The sequence below is a fragment of the Macrobrachium rosenbergii genome, chromosome 4 (assembly GCF_040412425.1).
Source record: "Macrobrachium rosenbergii isolate ZJJX-2024 chromosome 4, ASM4041242v1, whole genome shotgun sequence".
Taxonomy (NCBI): domain Eukaryota; kingdom Metazoa; phylum Arthropoda; class Malacostraca; order Decapoda; family Palaemonidae; genus Macrobrachium; species Macrobrachium rosenbergii.
This window is the reverse complement of record NC_089744.1, coordinates 21,966,587-21,988,008: the sequence shown is the minus strand read 5'-3', so window position 1 is coordinate 21,988,008 and position 21,422 is coordinate 21,966,587. Positions and strand designations below refer to the sequence as shown.

Genomic DNA, 21,422 nt, shown 5'->3' with positions numbered 1-21,422 from the left:
TTTTTTTATATTTTCGTCAAGTTGAGAACCATTTTTCACACGGGCAATAAATTACTTTGATTTTTGTTTTATAAAGATTTATTTTGCAAAACACTCTTGCTTATTCAGCATTAGCGTGTGGTAAGTTTGCAGGGTCAAAAAAGTAGTTAAAGCTTTCTTCTTGAAAAGTCAATCAAAATTCATCAGTTGGCGTTTTGGTTTCTGGTCATGACCTTAATTGAAGCACAGGGAGATTCTCCATTTTAATTGGTCAACTCTCTGTGACATTAGTCAGTAGTTTTCTGGTTACACAATTGGCTGAAGTTCAGAATACTATAGAGATTTCCCAGAATCTTATATCACGTTTAATTTGGCTACTTCTAAAGTTAGGTATAGAAAGGGAAAATTTGGTAATATGCACATGGGTCTAATGTTGTTACGGATACTCTAAGTCTATTTAAGCCCTTGTAATGGGTGGGTTGGTTTATTTTTGCAAAATTTGCTAAAAAAAAATGTAAAAACCCGGTATTTCTATAATTATATATATAATACATATAGAATAGAATATAGTATTTATGCCAAAGGCCCAATGAACTCTCTCCCTGCCTTCTCCCACCCGTTCCCTCTCCGCAACGAATAGCTCCCTGACGTTTTACATTTCTGGAGTACGCGTTCACAATGTAGACATGTTCGCATCGTTTGTGAGAGTTCTCCCCCCTAACCCAAAACCCCGAATTCCCACAGTCCCCCTTTACTGTTGGCTAGAGATAGGAGGCAAATAACACTTGGCCAACAACAAACAAACGCGTCTTCTTTATCAGCAGCCCTACAAGTATAGGAAAAACCAATTTCCAAGGTAAAAACAGGCACGGAGTTAATACTTAAAAAAAAAATAATGCTAAGTTGTGCATTACTAATATCACATCATCGATTTAACTACGAAAGAAAACTATTGTTTCCTGTTTCCTCTCAATACAGCAATTACAGTTTTGTTGTCCTAAAGTACTGCCATGGAGAACAAGACTATCAAGAATTTATCTAAATTTACATAACACTGTTAGTCACAGATAATTCTTGGCTTTTCTTACTGTCAAATGTTCCAAATGTCGCCATGATCATTTGCCAGGAATAAATTTACTTGGATTTCAAGAGATGGATAAAGAAATGTCAACAGTAACACGAATATATTGGGTAATGTTGGTCTCCTTGCTATCTTATTTACTGATCACTGGTTGATTTGAAACTACAGGATTCAGGGAGCTCAGAAATGTAAAAATAATACCTGGCAACTATCAATGTCAGCTGATTGTGTGAAGAGCAGCCAAGATTCTACAAAAGCGCAAGGTGGGTATCTGGAGCGGAAGGAAATTGACTAGTCGGCAACTCGTCTCTGCCCTGGCACTCGCCTGCCCAGTTCACGCCCCGGATTTATTAAGGGGGGCCACCGGGGCACGTGCCCTCATGAAAAATAATAACATTAAAGATTTAGATAATAATAACATAAATGGGAAATATAAAAATTAGAAAAAATAAAAATCTACTATTCCCAAAGTGGGAATACTTAGTTTTTCGTTGCATAAAAAATTTTAAAGTAATGCACTATGTAGTATTCGTCCCATTGATAATGTTGTCATTGCCGTTCTTCTATTCGAATATAATACTTCAAGCACTTAACATCGTGGTAATCTACTGTACATCCCAAAATGTTTGTAGGTTATCAATCATCGCATCTAATATTCTAAAGGCGAGTAAATACTTCAGATATCAACTACTGAATTCTAAATAAAATGCGTGCATTATCCCTCTCTCTCTCTTTATATATTTGTATAGTATAGATATATATACATATATATGTATACATATATATACAGTATATGTGACAGGTAGAGATAGCACAAGACACCATAATTTCGTTGTTAAAATGTCAACAGTTAAAATGACCGCCTTCCCGCTTTGACAACTGCCAGATGACGAGCATGGTATAAATAGGGCGGAGCTTAGTGACGTCACTCTCGTGACGTCATAGTAGCCAATCAGGACAAAGGAAAAGTTCTCAATTACCGCTTGTTTTTTATTGTATTTTTTAATCATTGTCAGTATCAGTATCAGGAGTGCAACAAAAAAATCTACACTTTCGTTTACTCATATTTAGGTTTGTGTTACCACAGCGCTTGATGTGTATAACGCTACATCTTTCGCTAGATACCTTGCAGAAGTGACATTTGGCAACGACCACCGGTATCCACTGGTTATTATAACTTATTATTTAGTCAGGTCGCAGTCACTATAGACTGAGAACAGTGAAAGAACCGGCAAGCTTCATTCGTCTGTGATTCACCACTAGTCAAAGTGCGTCCGCTTGTATTACGTGGTACAGTTCTTTTTAGTCAAGGTGTGTGAGCTTGCATTACGTGGTATAATTCTTTTTAAAGTCCTTATGTTCTAAACATCACTGATAGTCTTTTTGCTTGGAAGTACTACAGCTGACAGCGAAGTGTCAGTTGTCAATCTATCCAATGTTTGTTGTGTTGTGAACATCAAGATGCCGATCTAGAAACGCCAGCTCCTGAAAAATCCATTCAAGTTCGATAACCACAATAACAGTGAAGGATTTGGGCGGGATATTCAAACTGCGTTTTATACACAGTTGTCCAGAGGCGCGACAGTTTTCGCAGGCACTGGAAAACTGGGAGGTTTCTTTCAAGACGTGAAGGAAATGCCTGGAAAGATTCGTGTTGATTAAGGTGTCAAAAGAAGAGGAGACATTTTGTTTAACACCTTCATATTTGCAAGTGAGTTGAAGAAACAGCGTCCACCTTATGCATATCTCTCTCTCTCTCTCTCTCTCTCTCTCTCTCTCTCTCTCTCTCTCTCTCTCTCTCTCTCTCTCTCTCTATATATATATATATATATATATATATATATATATATTTCTTTTTCTCATGGAGGAGGTGGAGCTGGCTGGCTAGCTCAATGATATTAGTAGATTAATCCTTCACATAAAACATCCACTTTTCACTTCCATAAAGGACATTTGGTTCAACACTACTTACATTCCAAACTTAGCTTCCAAGTTCCTTCCTCGTCTATTATGCGTACCCTTCTACCTTTCTTGCTTGACCTTTTCTGTGACTCCCCTCTTCTGCCATCTTAACACTAACCGTTAAATTTGCTGCCTAAACAAATCAACCACTTCCGCTCACCCATCAATCACCTACTTCTGTATTAACATTTACAGATCTAACTTCCTGGTTTTCATTTACACCTGTAGCCTTACTCTTGTTCATATGTGCCCCGTGCTTTCTCCTTGTGCAAAGTTTCGAATTCTTCTACTAGCTTTTGCATTTTTTCTTCACTTCCCCCAGTCAGCCAATCAATATGCCATTCATGGTCCATTTTCTTATCCCACAAATTCTCACTTCCGTCTACTGTCATTTTTCTTGAGCTTTCTTCTATTCATAGAAGTCTTAAAAGCTTTCTTCTATTCATAGAAATCTTAAACGCTTTCTTCTATTCATAGAAATCTTAAAAGCTTTCTTCTATTCATAGAAATCTTAAAAGCTTTCTTCTATTCATAGAAATCTTAAACGCTTTCTTCTGTTCATAGAAGTCTTAAACAGTCATGGAAACATAACACATCCTTGCCACAAACCAATGACTACGATATCTTACTTATTCTAACACATTTAGCTTCCACCATAAACGCTTTAAGTTAGCCTCAAAAACTTATCGTAAAGACCATACATCCTCAGCAACTTCCACAGTGCCTATCAACCAGCTTTGCCATTAGATCTGTGTCGGCTCAAGTATGCTACGTTACAGCTTTACCCTTTGTCTTCGAAATTTTCGCTATTCTTCCCTATCCATCTCTGTCACCTGTCTTAATATCCTTAAAATCCTACCATTCGTCTTCCCTGATACACTAAATTATTTTATGTCCTCATATCATTCTTACAGATTTTACTGACTTTTGATTCAAAAGAACGATTATTTTTTCTCCACAACCTTTTAATTGCCACCTTTACATCATCATAAGTCACTAACACAGTCATTCTCAAACTACATAATCCCCTCTGCTCCTGCATCACTCAGCTCTGCCATTTTTCCACCTTTCGTATTCAAGAAATCGAAAAAATACTTCCTCCATCAACCCAGGATTTATCATCACTTACTTCCGATAGCGTCCGTTCACTTGCATTTTTTATTGTGGATCCATTTGGTTATTCGTTTTCCTCTCTACATTTACTCTCTTGTAGAACAACTTTTGTTCCCTATAGCACTTGTTCATCTCTTCCACATTTTCATTATTTGAATGATTTTTTTCTCTATTTTTCGTCTGTACTACCTAATCAATCATCCAGTATTATTCCCGTACATGATCTTCCCTTCTGTGACCCAGCCCTTGCATTCTATACACCTTTCAGTTCCAAGGTTTTCAATCTAGTCTATTTCATTTTCATCCACTTTTTATCAGATGCTCCTATAGCTTATTTCCTGTCTTATCAAATAAATTTTCCACACTTACATTTACGACCATATTTTCACCTCTGATTCCCCAGCCTATACTCCCATCTGTCTCAGCTTCTTCAATTAAATAATGATCAGACATACCTTCAACCACTCCTCTTTTTTCTATCACATCCATTAACAAGCTGCGCCACCTACCTTGTTCTAACATAAAATAATTTTTCTCATTATTCTCTTCTTCACAGATATACTTATTAGTGTCCCTTTTTAAGAAACCATGCAATTCCAAAAGACACTTTCCATTCTCAGTTACCCCTGGAACTCCATACCAACCAATGAGACATGCATTTAAGTCACATAGTACAATCACCCTTTCATATTCCTCAGATCTACTCAGACACAGAATCTTTCATTTTTTCTCCATTCTTGACTCACACACACTCCCTTATCACAGCCTTTTCTCCACCCGTACTGAATCTTGTCCATCTCCAAAGTCATTCAGACACTCTTAAGTGCTACCCATCCATAGCTCAACACCTTTTTTCTACATTGTAGTATAATCACACTCATCCTTTTCTATTCTGGTACACACTGCCCTTTCACTTTCGTCTCAATTTCTGTCCCTGAACATCTCTGTTATACACACACACACACACACACACACATATATATATATATATATATATATATATATATATATATATATATATATATATATATATAATGTGTGTATATATTATATAATATATAACCATATATATACACACATATATACTACATATTTATATATGTTTTATACGAATTTTTGTGACAGAATTTCTCTTTTTGCAGAATGGATTACTCAAAATTCATCTCGAAGATGGCCCTGAATAGGAAGCCCTCAGGAATCAGCGAAATGAGTAAGTATCTTCGAGTCTATCTTTGAAAGGCAAGGGAAACGTGTAATGCTTATTCTTTTTAATTTATGAAACGAATGAATGCGTTTGGTTATTCCGCCTCTCGTTTTAGTCACGGGAATGACTTGGTGGCTAAGAACTGTAATTTGTAAATGTAAGCTGATCTAGAATGTCACTTGTTTACAGAAGAGTGGTAAACCAAGAACCTCAATTGAATTTATCCATTATATATATATATATATATATATATATATATATATATATATATATATATATATATATGTATGTATATACAAATGTATATAAATATATATTTTAATATTTTATATATATATATATATATATATATATATATATATATATATATATATATATATATACACTGTATATATATATATAACCCAAGGCAGGTCAGGGAAAGGCACTGACCTTATGCATTTTATTATAATATATGCCGACGTTTCACAACTCCTCATAGTTGCATATATATATATATATATATATATATATATATATATATATATATCTATATATATATATATATATATATATATATATATATATATATATATATATATATATATATATATATTCATGATGTTGCCTTGTAATACGTATATCCTCCTATAATTTTGACATATTTACTTTTTTCATGTGTTATGTTCAATGATGATGATTGTTGAAGTATCATATTTAGTTTGGCATCAGATCTCAAAAGAACTTGATTAAGTAACTTGATAGCGTAATTTAGAATTGTTAATACAGCTTTAATAGTAACGTAATTTAGAACGAATATCTTTCTTGGTAAAAGCGTAATATGTGAACACGTGTGTGTGTGTGTGTCCAGGAAGGGCTTGTTTCATTTCCGTTGTCATCAGTTCAGATAAGAGCGAGCGCTTTGTTTTGGGGTTAGTGATGACAGCTTGCGAAAACAAACGCCGATTCGTCCCATACGGGCTGAAGACGAGTGATTTCGTGTTGTTGCATGTTCAAGTCACGTACGCCACTTGGAGAGAAAGAATACGTGTCCTGATCAATCACGTCATGTTTTGTAAGATTGCATTCAAAACGTTTTGCTGGGATGACGTAACTTTCCTTCTAGAAGCTTCTCCATTGTATCTCGCACCCAAAACGCTTTAATGACGTCACCTCCCTGCTTCTAGAACTTTTGTATCTCGTACCCAAAATGCTTTAATGACATCATGTAATTGTTTCACGTATTACTGGAATCCTAAAATTTGTTTCATTCTGATTTCTGAGACCAGTGAAGTTGGTTTTCTCTCTCTCTCTCATTCCTAATTAGGAAGAGATTACTTTTAACGTAATTTTATGTGGTCACTTTTAACATTAACTTTTGAGATCTGAATTTAGCAAAGTTATTTAGTTCGTAACGGCGCCTGGTAAAAAAGTGTGTATTGTGTAACGCAGCTACAGCAAGTGATTTACAGAGGTTTTCACAAGTTGTGTAAGGTAACGTGAAATTTTACTTATTGATACCATGGTATGATAAGTTAGGAAGTTGTGGTATGATAAGTTAGGAAATTTTGAACAAGTGAAATCATTATTGATAAATCTTACGTGTATTTTTGTGTGTTTTTCTATTTACAGTTTCTTTATATTTTCACATTTTTTATGTTTGTGATGTAACATTTATTTACATAGTATTGTAAATATTTCTTGGTAATTTAACATTGCATACTTAATTTAACATTGCATAATTTAACATTGCATACTTAATTTAACATTGCATACTTGATTTCATTTATTGAGATTTTCTTTTTAAATCTTGAATAATTCTTGATAGTTTAAATTTTGCTTGATTAATTTAAATTCCTGATAAAGTTTTTGTGAATTAGATTTGTTTCATAATTTAATTCAAGAATTCATTGAGTTTTGTGTTATTTTCAACTAATAGTAAATTTTTCAGATTGTGAATTCTAATTAATTGTGAATTCTAGTTATAAACTTTGAATCTGAAAATAAATTTTTGTATTTAACATTTTTAGAAAAACAGTTTCATTTATTGATCACCAGTGAATAGGATTGATTGTGTGTGCATAAGGCAAAGTGATAAACATGTTTTGTTCTTTTAGTTTTGCTAAAGTGAATTAAGACCAGGAAACAGTTAGAGTTTTTGATGGAGTGATGCCCTTTTACTCTAGAAGATTTCTAGTTTAATTTTTGATACCTCACACATATTCTGATGAACTTAGTTTGATTTTTCAAGTGATTGATAAATAAGTTTTTTCTTAAGGGATCACTGTTACCTTTAGAGTACTCAGTCGTAACAATTAATGTTATGAGAGTTCAGGTATCTGGCTGAAGTGAGGTATATTTTTGAATCTTGAGATTAGTTGTGTAATAACCAGGTACTTGATACGCATCGTGACAATATATATATATATATATATATATATATATATATATATATATATATATATATATATATATATATATATATATATATATATATATATAAATGTGTGTGTGTGCGTGTGTGTGTAATGAAATTATCTAAAAGGAACAAAAAATGACAAATTTGAACAGCTCTGTTTTCACAAACGCCATGACACGTGCACTCAACCTCTTCACAGTTCATGTACACTCGGCAAGGAAAGTGAGGATACAGTTTTTTTAAATCTCCGGACATACAGTATATTGCTCAATAATGCGACATCTGGCAACTTTAGAAAGGGGAGGAGCTTCAATCTTATTGTGTTTGTTTTTTGCTTGACTTCCTATAGCTTTCAATCATATTCTACGGTTCTGAAATCATTGACACTTAAATGCAGTAGTAAGCTTTACAGTATTCATTCAAGTTGTAATTTGCAGCGACAGTTCTGAGCAAAATAAACATTTTCGACATAACCTACCAAGTAACCTTACACAAATGAATTTATGGCACCACACCGAACGGAATGCTTGCATAATCGGAAACGCGATCTTCCATATTGAAATTAAGAGTTAAATTTTAGCAATATCCAGCGAAAAACGTGGGGGACAATAAAGGAACGAATGCAATGTTATGATGAGAGAGAGAGAGAGAGAGAGAGAGAGAGAGAGAGAGAGAGAGAGAGAGAGAGAGAGAGAGAGAGAGAGAGAGAGAGAGAGTTGCTGTTGCGTATGCCTAGGCCTATATGTAGAGCTACTCATTTCATTATTTTTTTTCTTTTGGAGATTGAGCGATACTATATTTGTATAGTATGTTTTAGCAATGGAGCAATGGAGAGAGAGAGAGAGAGAGAGAGAGAGAGAGAGAGAGAGAGAGAGAGAGAGAGAGAGAGAGAGAGAGAGAAACTATGGCAACGCCAAGAAACATCCTATGGCAACGCCAAGAAACATCCAGTTACTTGTGTTTTCCCGCCTGTCGCGGTGCCCCTCACGTCATAGAGAACGCTCTTGCGGAATTAAATAGATTTGGTCAACATACCCTAGCTGTCACAACATTTACTGCCATTAATTCCAGCTGACCTTTAACACCGTGAAATATAAATATGAATGTGTAAAAATTAAATAAATTACCATTACCTCGTGTGATGATGCAATAATAAGCCTGTTCATAACGGAAAACTAGTAAATATTGCCGTTCTGATAAACAGCACTACACCGAGATATCCACACACTATCTTTTAGATCTCTATGAACGAAGTCATCTGAGAAATTCTGATCACTTCGGACATGCATGGTGTTTTTAAGTATCTGAACGTTTTTGTTTTGCAGATTTAACATATATAGTATAATTTGCATTGTATTTTCTTATTCTGGAGTAAATTTACCGAGATTATCTGTTTTCTGTAAGAAAAAAATTAAAATTCGATGAACGAAATCTAATGAAAACTGTATCCTCACTTTTCTTGCCGAGTGTACATCAGCAGAGACATTGTTGCCTCTTTCCAAAACACCGCGATTTTACTTTTACAACAGAGCAGCTGTCCCAGGTAGCCCCAATCCGCTGCACTCATTAACTCACGGAGTTGCTTTTTCCCCACAGGTAAACGAAAGTTGCAATTTCCCACAGGGAAACGGAAGTGGCAATTTCCCACAGGGAAACAAAATGGCAATTTCCCACAGGGAAACGAAAGTTGCCATTTCCCATATACAAGTTGTAATTTCCCACAGAGAAACAAAAGTGGAATTTCCCACAGGTAAACGAAAGTCGCAATGTTCCACAGGGAAACGAAGTTGCAATTTCCCACAGGGAAACGAAAGTTGCCATTTCCCATAGAGAAGTTGCATTTCCCACGGGGAAACAAAAGTGGGAATTTCCCACGGGCAAACGAAAGTCGCAGTTTCCCCACAGGGAAACGAATGTTGCAATTTCCCACAGGGAAACAAAAGTGGCAATTTCCCACAGGGAAACGAAAGTCATTTCCCACAGGCAAACGAAAGTTGCAATTTCCCGCAGACAAACGAAAGAGGTAATTTCCCGCAAGCAAGCGAAAGTTGCAATTTCCCACAAGGAAACGAAAGTTGCAATCTGAATAAGGTATCGGGTGAATCGTTTTGTCCGGAATTTTGAACTAATTATACAATTTAGTTTTTCTGATTTATTTTCGTTTTATTAATCCAATATTTTTTTTCCAATACGCAGTTCATGTCAATTTTTTTTTTATAAGTCTAGACTCTAGACACACTTCTGAGGAAAGTAATTTTCATCCAAGGAATATATAATTTAGGCCAAAGGCCAAGCGCTGGGACCCATGAGTTCATTCGGTGCAGAAAATAATGCTGAAATAATTGTTATGAGAAGGCGGAAAGTAAGACGGAAGAAAGGGAATAGGATCGGAGGTACAGTAAAAGGAATGAATGGGGTTGCAGCTAGAGGCCGAAGGGACGTTGGAAAGAACCTTGAGGTAAATAAACTTGAAAATTTTCTTTAAATTAGAAAAAAAGTAAAAAATGTGTCTAATCAAGGCCACTGAAAATAGATTTATCTCTCGGTGGTCTCGGTATAATGCTGTATGAGCCGCGGCCCATGAAACTTTAACTACGGCCCAGCGGTGGCCTATCCTATATCGTTGCCAGAAGCACGATTATGGCTCACTTTAACCTTAAATAAAATGAAAACTACTGAGGCTAGAGGGCTGCAGTTTGGCATGTTTCATGATTGGAAGGTGGGTGATGAACATGCCAATTTGCAGCCCTCTAGCCTCAGTAGTTTTTACGATCTGAGGGCGGACAGAAAAAGCCGGCACAATAGTTTTCTTTTCAGAAAACTGAAAATGATCTCCCCTTTTCCAGGAACGTATTTGAGGAACGCATCTCCGTCGCTGGTATGGTTGGCATCAGGAGTACCCAATGCCCAGAAATTTCCGTACAAAGAAGCGACCTTTACCCTCGAAGATGGGAAAGTGATCACAATCAAGCCAGACGTCATGGCCACCTGTCTTCAATATGGACCTACTACTGGGTAAGCTTTTTTTCCCTTTTTGTGGTGTGATTCTGAGAGAGAGAGAGAGAGAGAGAGAGAGAGAGAGAGAGAGAGAGAGAGAGAGAGAGAGAGAGAGAGAGAGAGAGAGAGAGAGAACCAGTTTGAAGAATCGGTCGCCGAATAGACTGATGGCTTTTGTGTAGTTGTTAGATTAACCTTACCATAACCCAGCAAGGGGTCTTGATGCAACTCTTTCGAGAACTGCGATTGGAGATTTTACACAATAATCTTCAAGGATGGATTGGTTCTGGTCTGTTCGTAAAGTAATTTGGCGTGCAACGTTACAGCAGCAAAATAAATAAATAAAAATCGATATACTAGAATACATATTCTATCATTGGGCGGCTGTTTAACATTCATGGCAGTGAAGCCTTGAAGCATTTCTGTTAAAGTTGTGCTTTGATTAGAGATTATACATTTTTTTCTCAATTTTATTATATCACTTCAATTGACTCTCCTGTAGGGATTTATAATTTAACTAGGTCTTTTTAACAGCTTGCGCGTTCTCCATTTGAATTCACCATAAGTGTTTCTAGTTCATTTTACAAAAATTAAACGACAGGTCACAAGATGTAAGAGGCCCTCTGTTCCAATCATTTTTCCCGACTTGCAAAGGCTTTCTGGCCTTCAGACAGAAAGGGTTACCCATTGGATAAAAGAAATTAGGTTGATTACTGCATTGCTTTTTTTTTTTTTTTTACTTTTTTGCCCATAGCATTTATTTAGGAAATCGTCTCATAAGAATACAGTATGCTTTTAAAAGCACAAATTTACCTGATATCACTGGGTTTAAATAAATTTAACTTTTGAATAAGATATTCTGTACAATGCAAACATCTTTTGACTGAAATATTTACAAGCTGATAAATGTAGAATAAAAATATTCCACGGACTGATATGTTATCATGTGATAGGCCTACATATAAATGTATAATTAACAATTCTACGAACGAAACCATTGTACATCTGTGCAGATTTCAAATCTGAACCAAAGACCCCTCACAAAAATAAAAATTGATAAACATTAATGCTTTACTTTCCTCCCTGTACTTTATCGTCTGACCTCAGATCCACATTTTCCCAAATCTGTCTCAGGTACCCCCCTCTGCTAAACCAGCTGAGAGAGATGACCTTCAAAATTCACAGTCCGCCCTGCTGGCCCACGAGTGACGTCATCGTGACCCTTGGGTGTCAGGACGGCATGGCCAAGGCCATCGAAATGATTCTGAATCCTGGAGACTCGATTCTCGTCGAAGAGCCTTGTTACTCGGATACTCTCTGCATCGTGAGTTTGAGTCTAACTATTCTCGTTTTCTATTCCCGTTTTCTCTTCCAAGTTTAGACCGAAATCTATAATGAATCTCTATTGTATATGAAGATGCTGAGGTTGTTAAGTACTGTGCTGTATGCTCTGAAGATTCTAAAGTTTGTTACTGTAGGCTGGAAATCTTCAGTATGATATCTATCATCATATATTTGGCTTTTAGAAATAGGGCCTATCAAATTTTGTACATTACAGTGTCGATATTCACAAAATGTTCCCGTTGTATATTAGGGTATTATGTTATGTTTATTTCTAATATATGTTTAATGTTAATCATTTTATTGAATTGAATTAAATATAGAATTTAGGCCAAAGGCCAAGCACTGGGACCTGTGGGGAAATTGACAGTAAAAAGTTTGAAAGGTATAACAGGAGGAAAACCACAAAGCAGTTGCACTATGAATCAATTGTTAGGAGAGGGTGGAAAGTAAGATGGACGAAAGATAATATGAAAGGAAGTACCGTGAAAGGAACGAAAGGAGTTGAATGGCTAAGCTTAGTACTACAGGTTCACTGATCTTGTCAAGTAACCGGAAGAATCCAGTTTCTCGCATTTATCAGCTAAACCTGAAGGAGGAATTTATTTTTTCTCAGGGTTATCAGCCTTTTAATCTAAGCTGCCACATCACCACATCAATACGGTTTTGAAAACAGGTCCTTGGTTTGTTTGATATAGAGAGGTTTTTAAAAGCTGTGATGTTACTTGAACTGCTTAACTAACTGTTAACAAAATTAACCAGAAACAATAAGGGAAAGTCATACAAATATATATATATATACATACCTATATCATATATATATATATATATATATATATGGCCGTGTGGTTTAATGCGCGTCACTGTAGTCCTGAGCTCTTGTCTTCCGTCGTTGGAGTCCATGAGACGACGAACTTATTATCATCAACTAAATAATGCTCCTGCGGGTAACATATATGAAAGTATATTATTTCCGAGGTAGAGTGAATTGGATATTAAAGGAAGTTTGTAGCTTAATGCTTTTATATGAATCATGGTGATGTGATAAAATTCATTCAATATATAGAATCATGGTGATGTGATAAAATTCATTCAATATATATATATATATATATATATATATATATATATATATATATATATACATACACATATTTATTTATTCTGACTGATTCTCTTTACATGTATTATGCAGCATAAAACATGCAGAAAAAATCAGTTAGGGTGTAATTAACACAAACCAGTTTGCCTAAGCACGGCCGGTTTATGCATTCATAAGTTTTAATTCAATAATTGCACACACACACATACATATATATACATATACAGTAGGCCGGGGTTCAATCCCACTGCTCACTGATGGCTCGGATTGCACCACTGCAAAAATCTGGTAGCCCGTCAACCTAACAGTCGGAAAAAACCAGTGTGGTTCAGTAGGAGAATAGGTACCAGCCCTTGGGTTTGGGAGTTAACCAGTGGGCTTAGCGACACACTGGCCACATGTCATAGGCATTGGGATCTGTCCCCCCACTGCCTGTAGGCCTCAGAAACAGGAGATTAGCGCCTGTCCTATGAGCCTACAGAGGCCATACTATTTAACAAAGGATGGTACATCTTTAGGCATTCTAAGCAGCGCAAATATTTACCTTCACTGATCATTGTCTTCGCTGTTTTAAATATATCCCACAAGAGAGGCTCTTTGTGTACATAATTTTCTGTTAAAGGCTGTTATTTTCTAGCTGTCAGCTGTGACGCCTAACTTTCTGAGGGTTGACGCAGATGAGTATGGAATGTGCCCCGATGCCCTGAAGAGGGTTCTTCAGGAGACGGAGAAGAACAACCCTGACAAGATGCCCAAGGTGAGAGTATGTGCTAATTTCTTTTATTTCTGTCGTTATAATGGCTATTTCTCTATTGTACCGGAACTGGAATATAACATTTAGACCAATGGCCAAGCAGTGTGAGCTATGAGGTCATTCAGCAGTGAAAATAATGTTGACACAATTGTTAGAAGGCGGAAAGTAAGATGGAAGAAAGAGAATATTAATGGAGGTATAGTAAAAGGAATGAAAGGGGTTTCAGCTAGGGGCCGAAGGGACGCGGCAAAGAACCTCAAGTAATGCCTACAGTGCGCCGCGCACTATGGGGTTTTGTCTATTGTAAGTCGTATTTGTTGTATTTTGTTCCTTATAATAGTTTAAATTTCAGGACTCTCGGAGATTGCAAGTCATAATCAAAACCACCGAAAATAGCTCTATCTTTCGGTGGTCTCGGTATGGTTCTGCATGAGCCGCGGCCCATGAAACTTTGACCAATGCCCGGCGGTGTCCTAGCCTATATCGTTGCCAGAAGCGCGATTATGGCTAAGGCCTTAAGCAAATTAAAACTACTGAGGCTAGAGGGCTGCAATTTGGTATATGTTTGATGATTGGAGGGTGGATGATCAACATACCAATCTGCAGCCCTCTAGCCTCAGTAGTGTTTAAGATCCGAGGGCGGACAAAAAAAAAAAAAAGTGCGGACGGATAGACAAAGCCGGCACAACAGTTTTCTTTTACAGAAAACTAAAAAAACTTGTTTTGATACTTCTACAGACCATTCTATTCAGATTACGTTTTCCTTAATGGTGGCATCGTTTTCTTCCAGTTATCACTCGCACTTGTAACCTAAAAGAAACTGTTGAGCTGTATGTTTCCCTTTATAGTCTACGGAAATTCTCACTCTCCCAGCTGATGTACTTGGTCCCGAATGCCAGCAATCCGGCGGGAAAGACGATGAACGAGGAGAGAAAGAGGAGGATCTACGCCTTGGCGTCTGAATACGATTTCATTATCTTGGAGGACGATCCATACTATCACCTTCAGTTCGGAGACCCTGAGGTAAGAATTGAATAGAGAATTTGGGCCACAGGCCAAGCACTGGGACCAGTGAGGTTTGAAAGGTGTAACAGGATGAAAACCTCAAAGCAGTTGCACAATGAATCAATTGTTAGGCGAGGGTGGACAGTAAGGTGGAAGAAATATATGAAAGGAGGTACAGTAAAAGGAGGAGAATTCATCATCTTGTCCATTATCGTGATGATTGGTCATCGTTTTGGGAGTTTTGTATCCTCTAATACCTGATAGACTTATGGTGTAGTGTCGAATATTTGACGCTGGCGCGTCTTTTCATGACGTATCTTAATTTTTTTTTTGCTAGTAGATGCTAATGTTAATGGATTATTTCCTTGATTACCTTTATTCTGGGCTATATTTCGAATCATTTTAGATAATCAAACTCCCTTTTAAAGTACCAGTGCGCCTTTTGGATGAATTCTTTCTTGACCTGTCGTATAGGGAAAGGTAAAATGAAGGATATCTTAGGTACACTAGCTTTCTAGAATCAGATAATTTTAGGTTTAAAATACGCCAGTGAGCAGCAGAAGCAAGGAACAAGTGGTAACACTTGTGCAAAATGTCCCATAGACCTAACACACATGATGTTTAGCGCGTCCATTCGCCATCTTTGATGCATTGTTCCCGTGCGTTGGGATGGGTAGTTCTGTGTGTGTGTGTGTGTGTGTGTGTGTGTGTGTGTGTGTGTGTGTGTGTGTGTGTGTGTGTGTTGGGAGGAGGGGAGCATAAGTCGACTTCCTGAGTCATGGGTGGAAATTCGTCAGCAATGCCATTGACCTACCGAGCTCATCAATAAATATCAAAACCAGAAAGCCGTAAATCGCATAGCTGAAATCAGAGAAGATAAGTATCACAAAGATTTCAGGACTTGGAAGTAGTAACGTACTCAATTTTATTAGACCGAACTCGTGTTTTGTGAAAACCGACCGGATGGAATACTTCGTGCATTTAGTGTACCTAGAAGAAGAATCCTTGGAATAAACATTAAAAAATGAGGAATAAAAATGTAATGCCAAACCCCAGATTAGTGATAGTGCACCTATTGAAAGAAGGAATGCTGCAACAGCTAGTAAGTTTCGATGGAACTGAAAAGATTAGTTTGTTAAAGAGTGGGTAAGTGCAAAGACCATCTCTGACAAGATAAACGCATGATAGCCTGGGACCGAGCTAGATTATCTTATTTAAAGTTTTAAGAGTTTTTTGTAATAAAAAAAAAACAATCAATCCTATATACAGGTGAATCAAGGAATCTAGATGAACCGAATCAGTAAATGCTTTTGCTGTTAACCTGTCGCATCATTATAAGTTTTTATTTTCACGTTTGTCTCAGTTTTATTGATTATCATTTACAAGTACGATTGTTCGCTTCTTGTACGAACTTGTGTTTACATTTTTGCTCATCTGTACTGGATGTATTTTACGTTAATGTTACTCCTGCCATTTGACTCTCTCTCTCAGAAACTTGCACCGAGTTTTCTGAGCTTGGACACAGACGGTAGAGTATTACGCATGGATTCATTCTCCAAAATAGTGAGCGCTGGTCTGCGTGTGGGTTATGTCACTGGCCCTGTTCAGCTGCTGAACAGAATTGTGTGGCACATGCAAGCCAGCGTTCTCTGCCCACCAGGAATCACGCAGGTAAGGCAAGACTCAGAGGTATTTGCATCGCTTAGAAGTGATTTTACATTGAGATACCAAACCTATATTTTCTTTCCAGCTGCAATACTTTTGGGTGCTTACACCAAATGTTGGTAATTAGTAATAAGCAACTCCATTAAGTTCTGTTACATTTTAAACTTAATTTGCTAAAGTATATCCTGCAAAGCTTTAAATGTTATAATTATTGGAGAAGGCATGTTAGTACGTGTCCAGAATCTGTAACTGAATGCATTACCCTTAACTTCCTCATTTTACCAATGATTTATCAAGGAAAGCAGTTTATTGGCTTGGTTTTTAATAATTCTAATTTTTTAGGGGAAGTGGGAGGGGGCGTTGCAAGGCGAGTCATTTTCCTCTTACACTTTGATACCAGACCCCAATACTTTTTTACCTGAAATATGTAAAACAAAATCCATTATTTTGACAGAGGTTGCATAACAACAGATACACTGCTTTTGTTTTGAAGTTTGATGAGTAAAACTTAAATTTAGTGAGTAAGTTTAACTGAATGTGAAATCTACTGTTTCCAAACACACTCAAAAGCCTCTACAGAGACTTGTAGAATCTCATAAAGGAAGGACGAAGTCCCAACTATACTTATTGCCACTCGGTGAACAGTTATTAGAATCGTTTTCTCTCTACTGAATAATGGACAGTGTTTTTCTCATTATTATTTAACTTTTTGTCATTGATGTTAGGCTAAACTGCCTGTATTATTATGAGAATTCCTTGCACCCCTAACGATCATTAAATGCAAGATAAACGAAATCATTTTCATTGTTATTTTCACCTTAATTTTGACGTCTTTTACAACAGGTTATGATCAGCGAACTCCTGAAGGAATGGGGAGACGAGGGATTCAGAAACCACATAACGAACCTGAGGAATTTCTATAAGTCACAGCGTGATGTCATGTTGCAAGCTGCGGATACTCATCTCAAAGGTGCTGTACTGTAGTCAGAGATATCAGAGATTTCCGAATAACAAGCAGTGTCGGGAAAAGATTGCATTATAGGTCTATCTATCAGTAGTGGTATTCTGTTCCCCAGAATTTAGAGTGCGGCGGTTATTTCTAATGAATGGCGTAATTACAATAATGGTGATAACAGCTAAGTGGAATGAGAAACTTGAAAAGATGAGGAATGAATCGGGAACGATAGAGAAAAATTTCAGTTACCAGTATTATTGTTTTAACTGATAAGGAAAAAGTTAGGCCTACGGCTCCTTTTTTTTTTATTACCCTTTAAAAGCATGATCTACATGACTTGCATTCTTTATCAACTCATTCTGTTCATATGGAGGACAAACGTTTAATTGCCAATTTTATTTACGACAGTTATGATGGTACTATTAAGAGCTGAGGCTAGGCTGTTTACCAGCTGCCTTCCTTTCATCAAAACTTTTAAAATTTTAATTTTTGCCTTGTTTTTACCACTAAAGTCACTTTGCACTGCTTTTATCACTGAAGTCACTGAGGTTTAGTATTTTTAATTTTTTGCAAATTGCAAGAATAGTTGGTTTATGTGACATCAGAGTGGTAAACTCCTGGGGGAATGGACATTAAAATTGTATTAAGACCTAAGACAAGTATAGGGATAAAGATGTAATTTCCAATACAAGAGAGAACAGTGCTTCGACAAATGAACAAATTATTCTTTAATCTGCAGGATTATGTGAGTGGACTGTACCAGACGGAGGCATATTCGTGTGGTTCAAGGTAATTTTGCCTCTCTCTCTCTTTCTCACTTTATTTCAGTGTTCATGCCACATTCTTGGTGCTATATTTCTATTACTGTATTAAAACATGCAATTCTATCATGACACATATACAGTATATTAGGTAATGTATATGGGACATGTATTATGAAAAACGAACTTTCCAATTTCATATATCTTTCAAATGAGTTGTCTCATTTTTGCTAGTATAGTATACTTCATGTGAAACTGTAATAGCCTCGAAGATACCATCATCAACATGTTTCTCTCTCTCTCTTGTATGTATACTGGATAAACTAGTCACTAATTATAGTTTACAGTCCCTTCTGAGAATGTGATGCATATAAAGTAATAATATTCTCTTCTCTTCAACAAGGTACTGGGCGTGAAAGACACAGAAAATATGATAAAACAACGCGCCGTGAAAAAGGACGTGATGCTGGTACCGGGGAACAATTTCATGTTGGATACAACGAAGCCCTGCCAGTACATGAGAGCTGCTTACTCTAACGTTACTCCCGAGCAGATCATGGTGGTAAGTTCTCTTTATCTATCCCAGTGGTTCTTAACCTTTTTATTACCACGCCCCCTTGCATCTATGAGTAAAATTCCCTCCCAGATTTAAAGGAAAATGGAAAAAAGGAGAAAGAGAAAGGGGTTTCGAGGGATAGGGTGGGAGGTAAATAATTACAAAACGTGAGCCCAACGAGTCTAACCAGACGGGTAGACTATAGGAAACTAACGTTATAAGGCGACACGTTTGCATTTGTTCATAAACGTCTGAATATTAGTTCCTCACTCTCTTGTTAAGAGAAAAACGAATATAATTAGAGAATTTTTAATTTTTCCCCGGGGCTCGCGTCTCCCTTGAAAATTGCTGACGCCCCCCAGGTTGAGAACACTGATCTATTCAGCTCACCTACTGTTCATACTGTGACGACAAAATTAATTTTATTAGTAACGCATAAGTTGAATGATTTGACCAGTGCCTTTTTTAAAATGTCGAAGAATATAGTGTCAGTCATAACGGAAAACACTTTCAATCAGTATAGGTCTAACCTTCAATAGGTCTAATTTTTAAGCCGTCGCGTTGTTGACATTCCATTTCCAATATTTTTGACTGAAGAACTGATATACTTTTTTTTTTAAATAATTAGTCCTTTGTGGTCACTCGTATGATTTAGGTAAGTGCTTTTTGTATAGACTGGAGATAGGTCATCGCATTCATTACATAATTATTACACGTGAACTGATTGATGTAATCCCTTCTTTATGATTTCAGGCTTTTAAAAACTTGGCAGAACTTATCAGAGAGGAGATTGCTCTGCAGGATTCACTGACAACAGCCTAGCAGGGGGGTTCCCAACCTTTTTAACTTCGTTTATTTAAAGTTAAAAATTTTTTTTAATTACTTCCATTGATTCAAAAATGAATTTTTACTGCTTGGAGGTTTATTCCAAGTTACTGACATTCACCAAGGTATATTTTACAAAACTGTCATAGATATTATAGTACTTCAGGGCACGCAATGTATCACAGGTAATATGTTTACATCTTAAGTCAGATTATATTGATATCTAAAAATGTAACTAAGTGAGATTTATTGTTCAGCAAGAATCTAAAACATACGTTTGCTTATTATCAGGTATATTCCTCATTACGTTAATCATGTTGGGATATACGTGGAAAACTACAAAGAAAAAAAAAAGAGAACAAATAAAATTCATAGGAAGCATTAGTTCCTGAATACTGATACACGAGCTAATTATTTCTAATCTTGGACATTAGAAAAACTATAATAATAATAATAATAATAATAATAATAATAATAATAATAATAATAATAATAAAAAACAAGTTTGTGGATTTAGTGAGAACCCTGGTGCTGAACTGCCTAGGTTAGCTTTTCTATATTTGCCTCATCAGTGTTTGCCAAAGCAACTCGCAAGTAGTGTTAAATATATATACCGAAAAAGACGGAAGGGTATTTTAAATTCGGCAGTTAGTCCTACGAAGTGTAGGTGTTTAACTACTTCGAAAGAGCACTGCCAGACCATCAGAGAGCACGGAGGTGCTCGCGAGCACCAGGTTGGGAACCCCTGGCCTAGCACGTTCAGCTTAGACTAAGAGAGCCAGTACCTTATTCAACATTGGATTGAAAAGGACGCATTTTTTGTACATTAAAAAACAGTTTTGGAGTAAAATCAGCTTATTCATGACACATATTTTTATACGAGAGGTCTACGATGGTTACTGAATAAACATAAGTAAAACTACCCTTGGTCTTGTTAGTTTTAATCCTTCATCACTGCCTTTAGCCGAGCAGCGTTGTCTGTCAAGAGTTCAACGGAGCAAAGAGGTTATTTGTAATATTATTTGCTTTGGGACTAATATTACTGTCTTCTTCTTATACAAAAGATGCACATACTTAAACCAAATAGACCATTAAGCGTCTAAGCCAGCTTAAGCGAAAAACAAAAATATAAATCTTTATGAAAATGACAAAAATAAAAAAAGTTTAGAAACAAATATAGGAACAAATAAACAGCAGCCGAGATATAAGTAAGGAAAACGAATGCGGCGACGCGGCGCTTTACAGCTACATTGTTGTCCTTAAAAAGTTGTCAAGTCCAAGAATAATACATCCTGTTTGTGAACTAAGTCAAAGGAAGCATAAAATCAATCTGAATTAGTCTCAAGTTATAAAACTTGAGTATTAGTAGATCTAGAGGTTACGTTCACGATTTAAATGGATATCAGGAAGCATTGGGAACAACAGTGGCTGGCGGATGCATAACACCTCGTTTTTCCCAGGTGGTATTCAAACTGCCTTATTAAATACGCACACAGTTTATTAATATACATGTATGTGAGATGAGGACGTGTTATTACAGGGTAGATGAAAACTGATATATTCAGTGGCTGGAGGCATATCTGATCAGTGTCTGTCGAAGCAAAAGTGAAAATAGACTGATATGTTAATGTGAAACGAAGGCATGACAATGTGGCTTTAAGTGTAATTTAGACAAGCAAGTTTGATAAGAACAAAATGATAATGGCATATAATGAAGTGGATGA

At 36.4% G+C, this 21,422-nt stretch overlaps 2 protein-coding genes across 3 annotated transcripts in view; one reads left to right on the top strand and one right to left on the bottom strand.

The window, feature by feature from the left end:
• Positions 1 to 21,422, bottom strand: part of LOC136831231 (sulfhydryl oxidase 2-like) — a 99,169-nt gene that overhangs the window by 70,958 nt on the left and 6,789 nt on the right. The window lies entirely within an intron of this gene.
• Positions 2,072 to 20,067, top strand: LOC136831256 (kynurenine/alpha-aminoadipate aminotransferase, mitochondrial-like). The gene is made up of 11 exons (XM_067091332.1): positions 2,072 to 2,771; positions 5,278 to 5,345; positions 10,584 to 10,752; positions 11,869 to 12,058; positions 13,815 to 13,934; positions 14,805 to 14,954; positions 16,428 to 16,607; positions 17,445 to 17,571; positions 18,296 to 18,345; positions 18,721 to 18,879; positions 19,627 to 20,067. Exons 2-11 carry the CDS (start codon positions 5,279 to 5,281, stop codon positions 19,693 to 19,695), a joined length of 1,281 nt encoding a protein of 426 aa, XP_066947433.1. The 5' UTR covers positions 2,072 to 2,771; position 5,278; the 3' UTR covers positions 19,696 to 20,067.

What these genes read in the sequence shown, in the direction of transcription:
- LOC136831256 (XM_067091332.1), top strand. Translation starts at nt 5,279, where the DNA reads ATGGATTACTCAAAATTCATCTCGAAGATGGCCCTGAATAGGAAGCCC. An exon ending in TTCAGTTCGGAGACCCTGAG is followed by an intron (nt 14,955 to 16,427) that starts GTAAGAATTGAA and finishes TCTCTCTCTCAG; the next exon opens with AAACTTGCACCGAGTTTTCT. An exon ending in TGCGGATACTCATCTCAAAG is followed by an intron (nt 17,572 to 18,295) that starts GTGCTGTACTGT and finishes TTTAATCTGCAG; the next exon opens with GATTATGTGAGTGGACTGTA.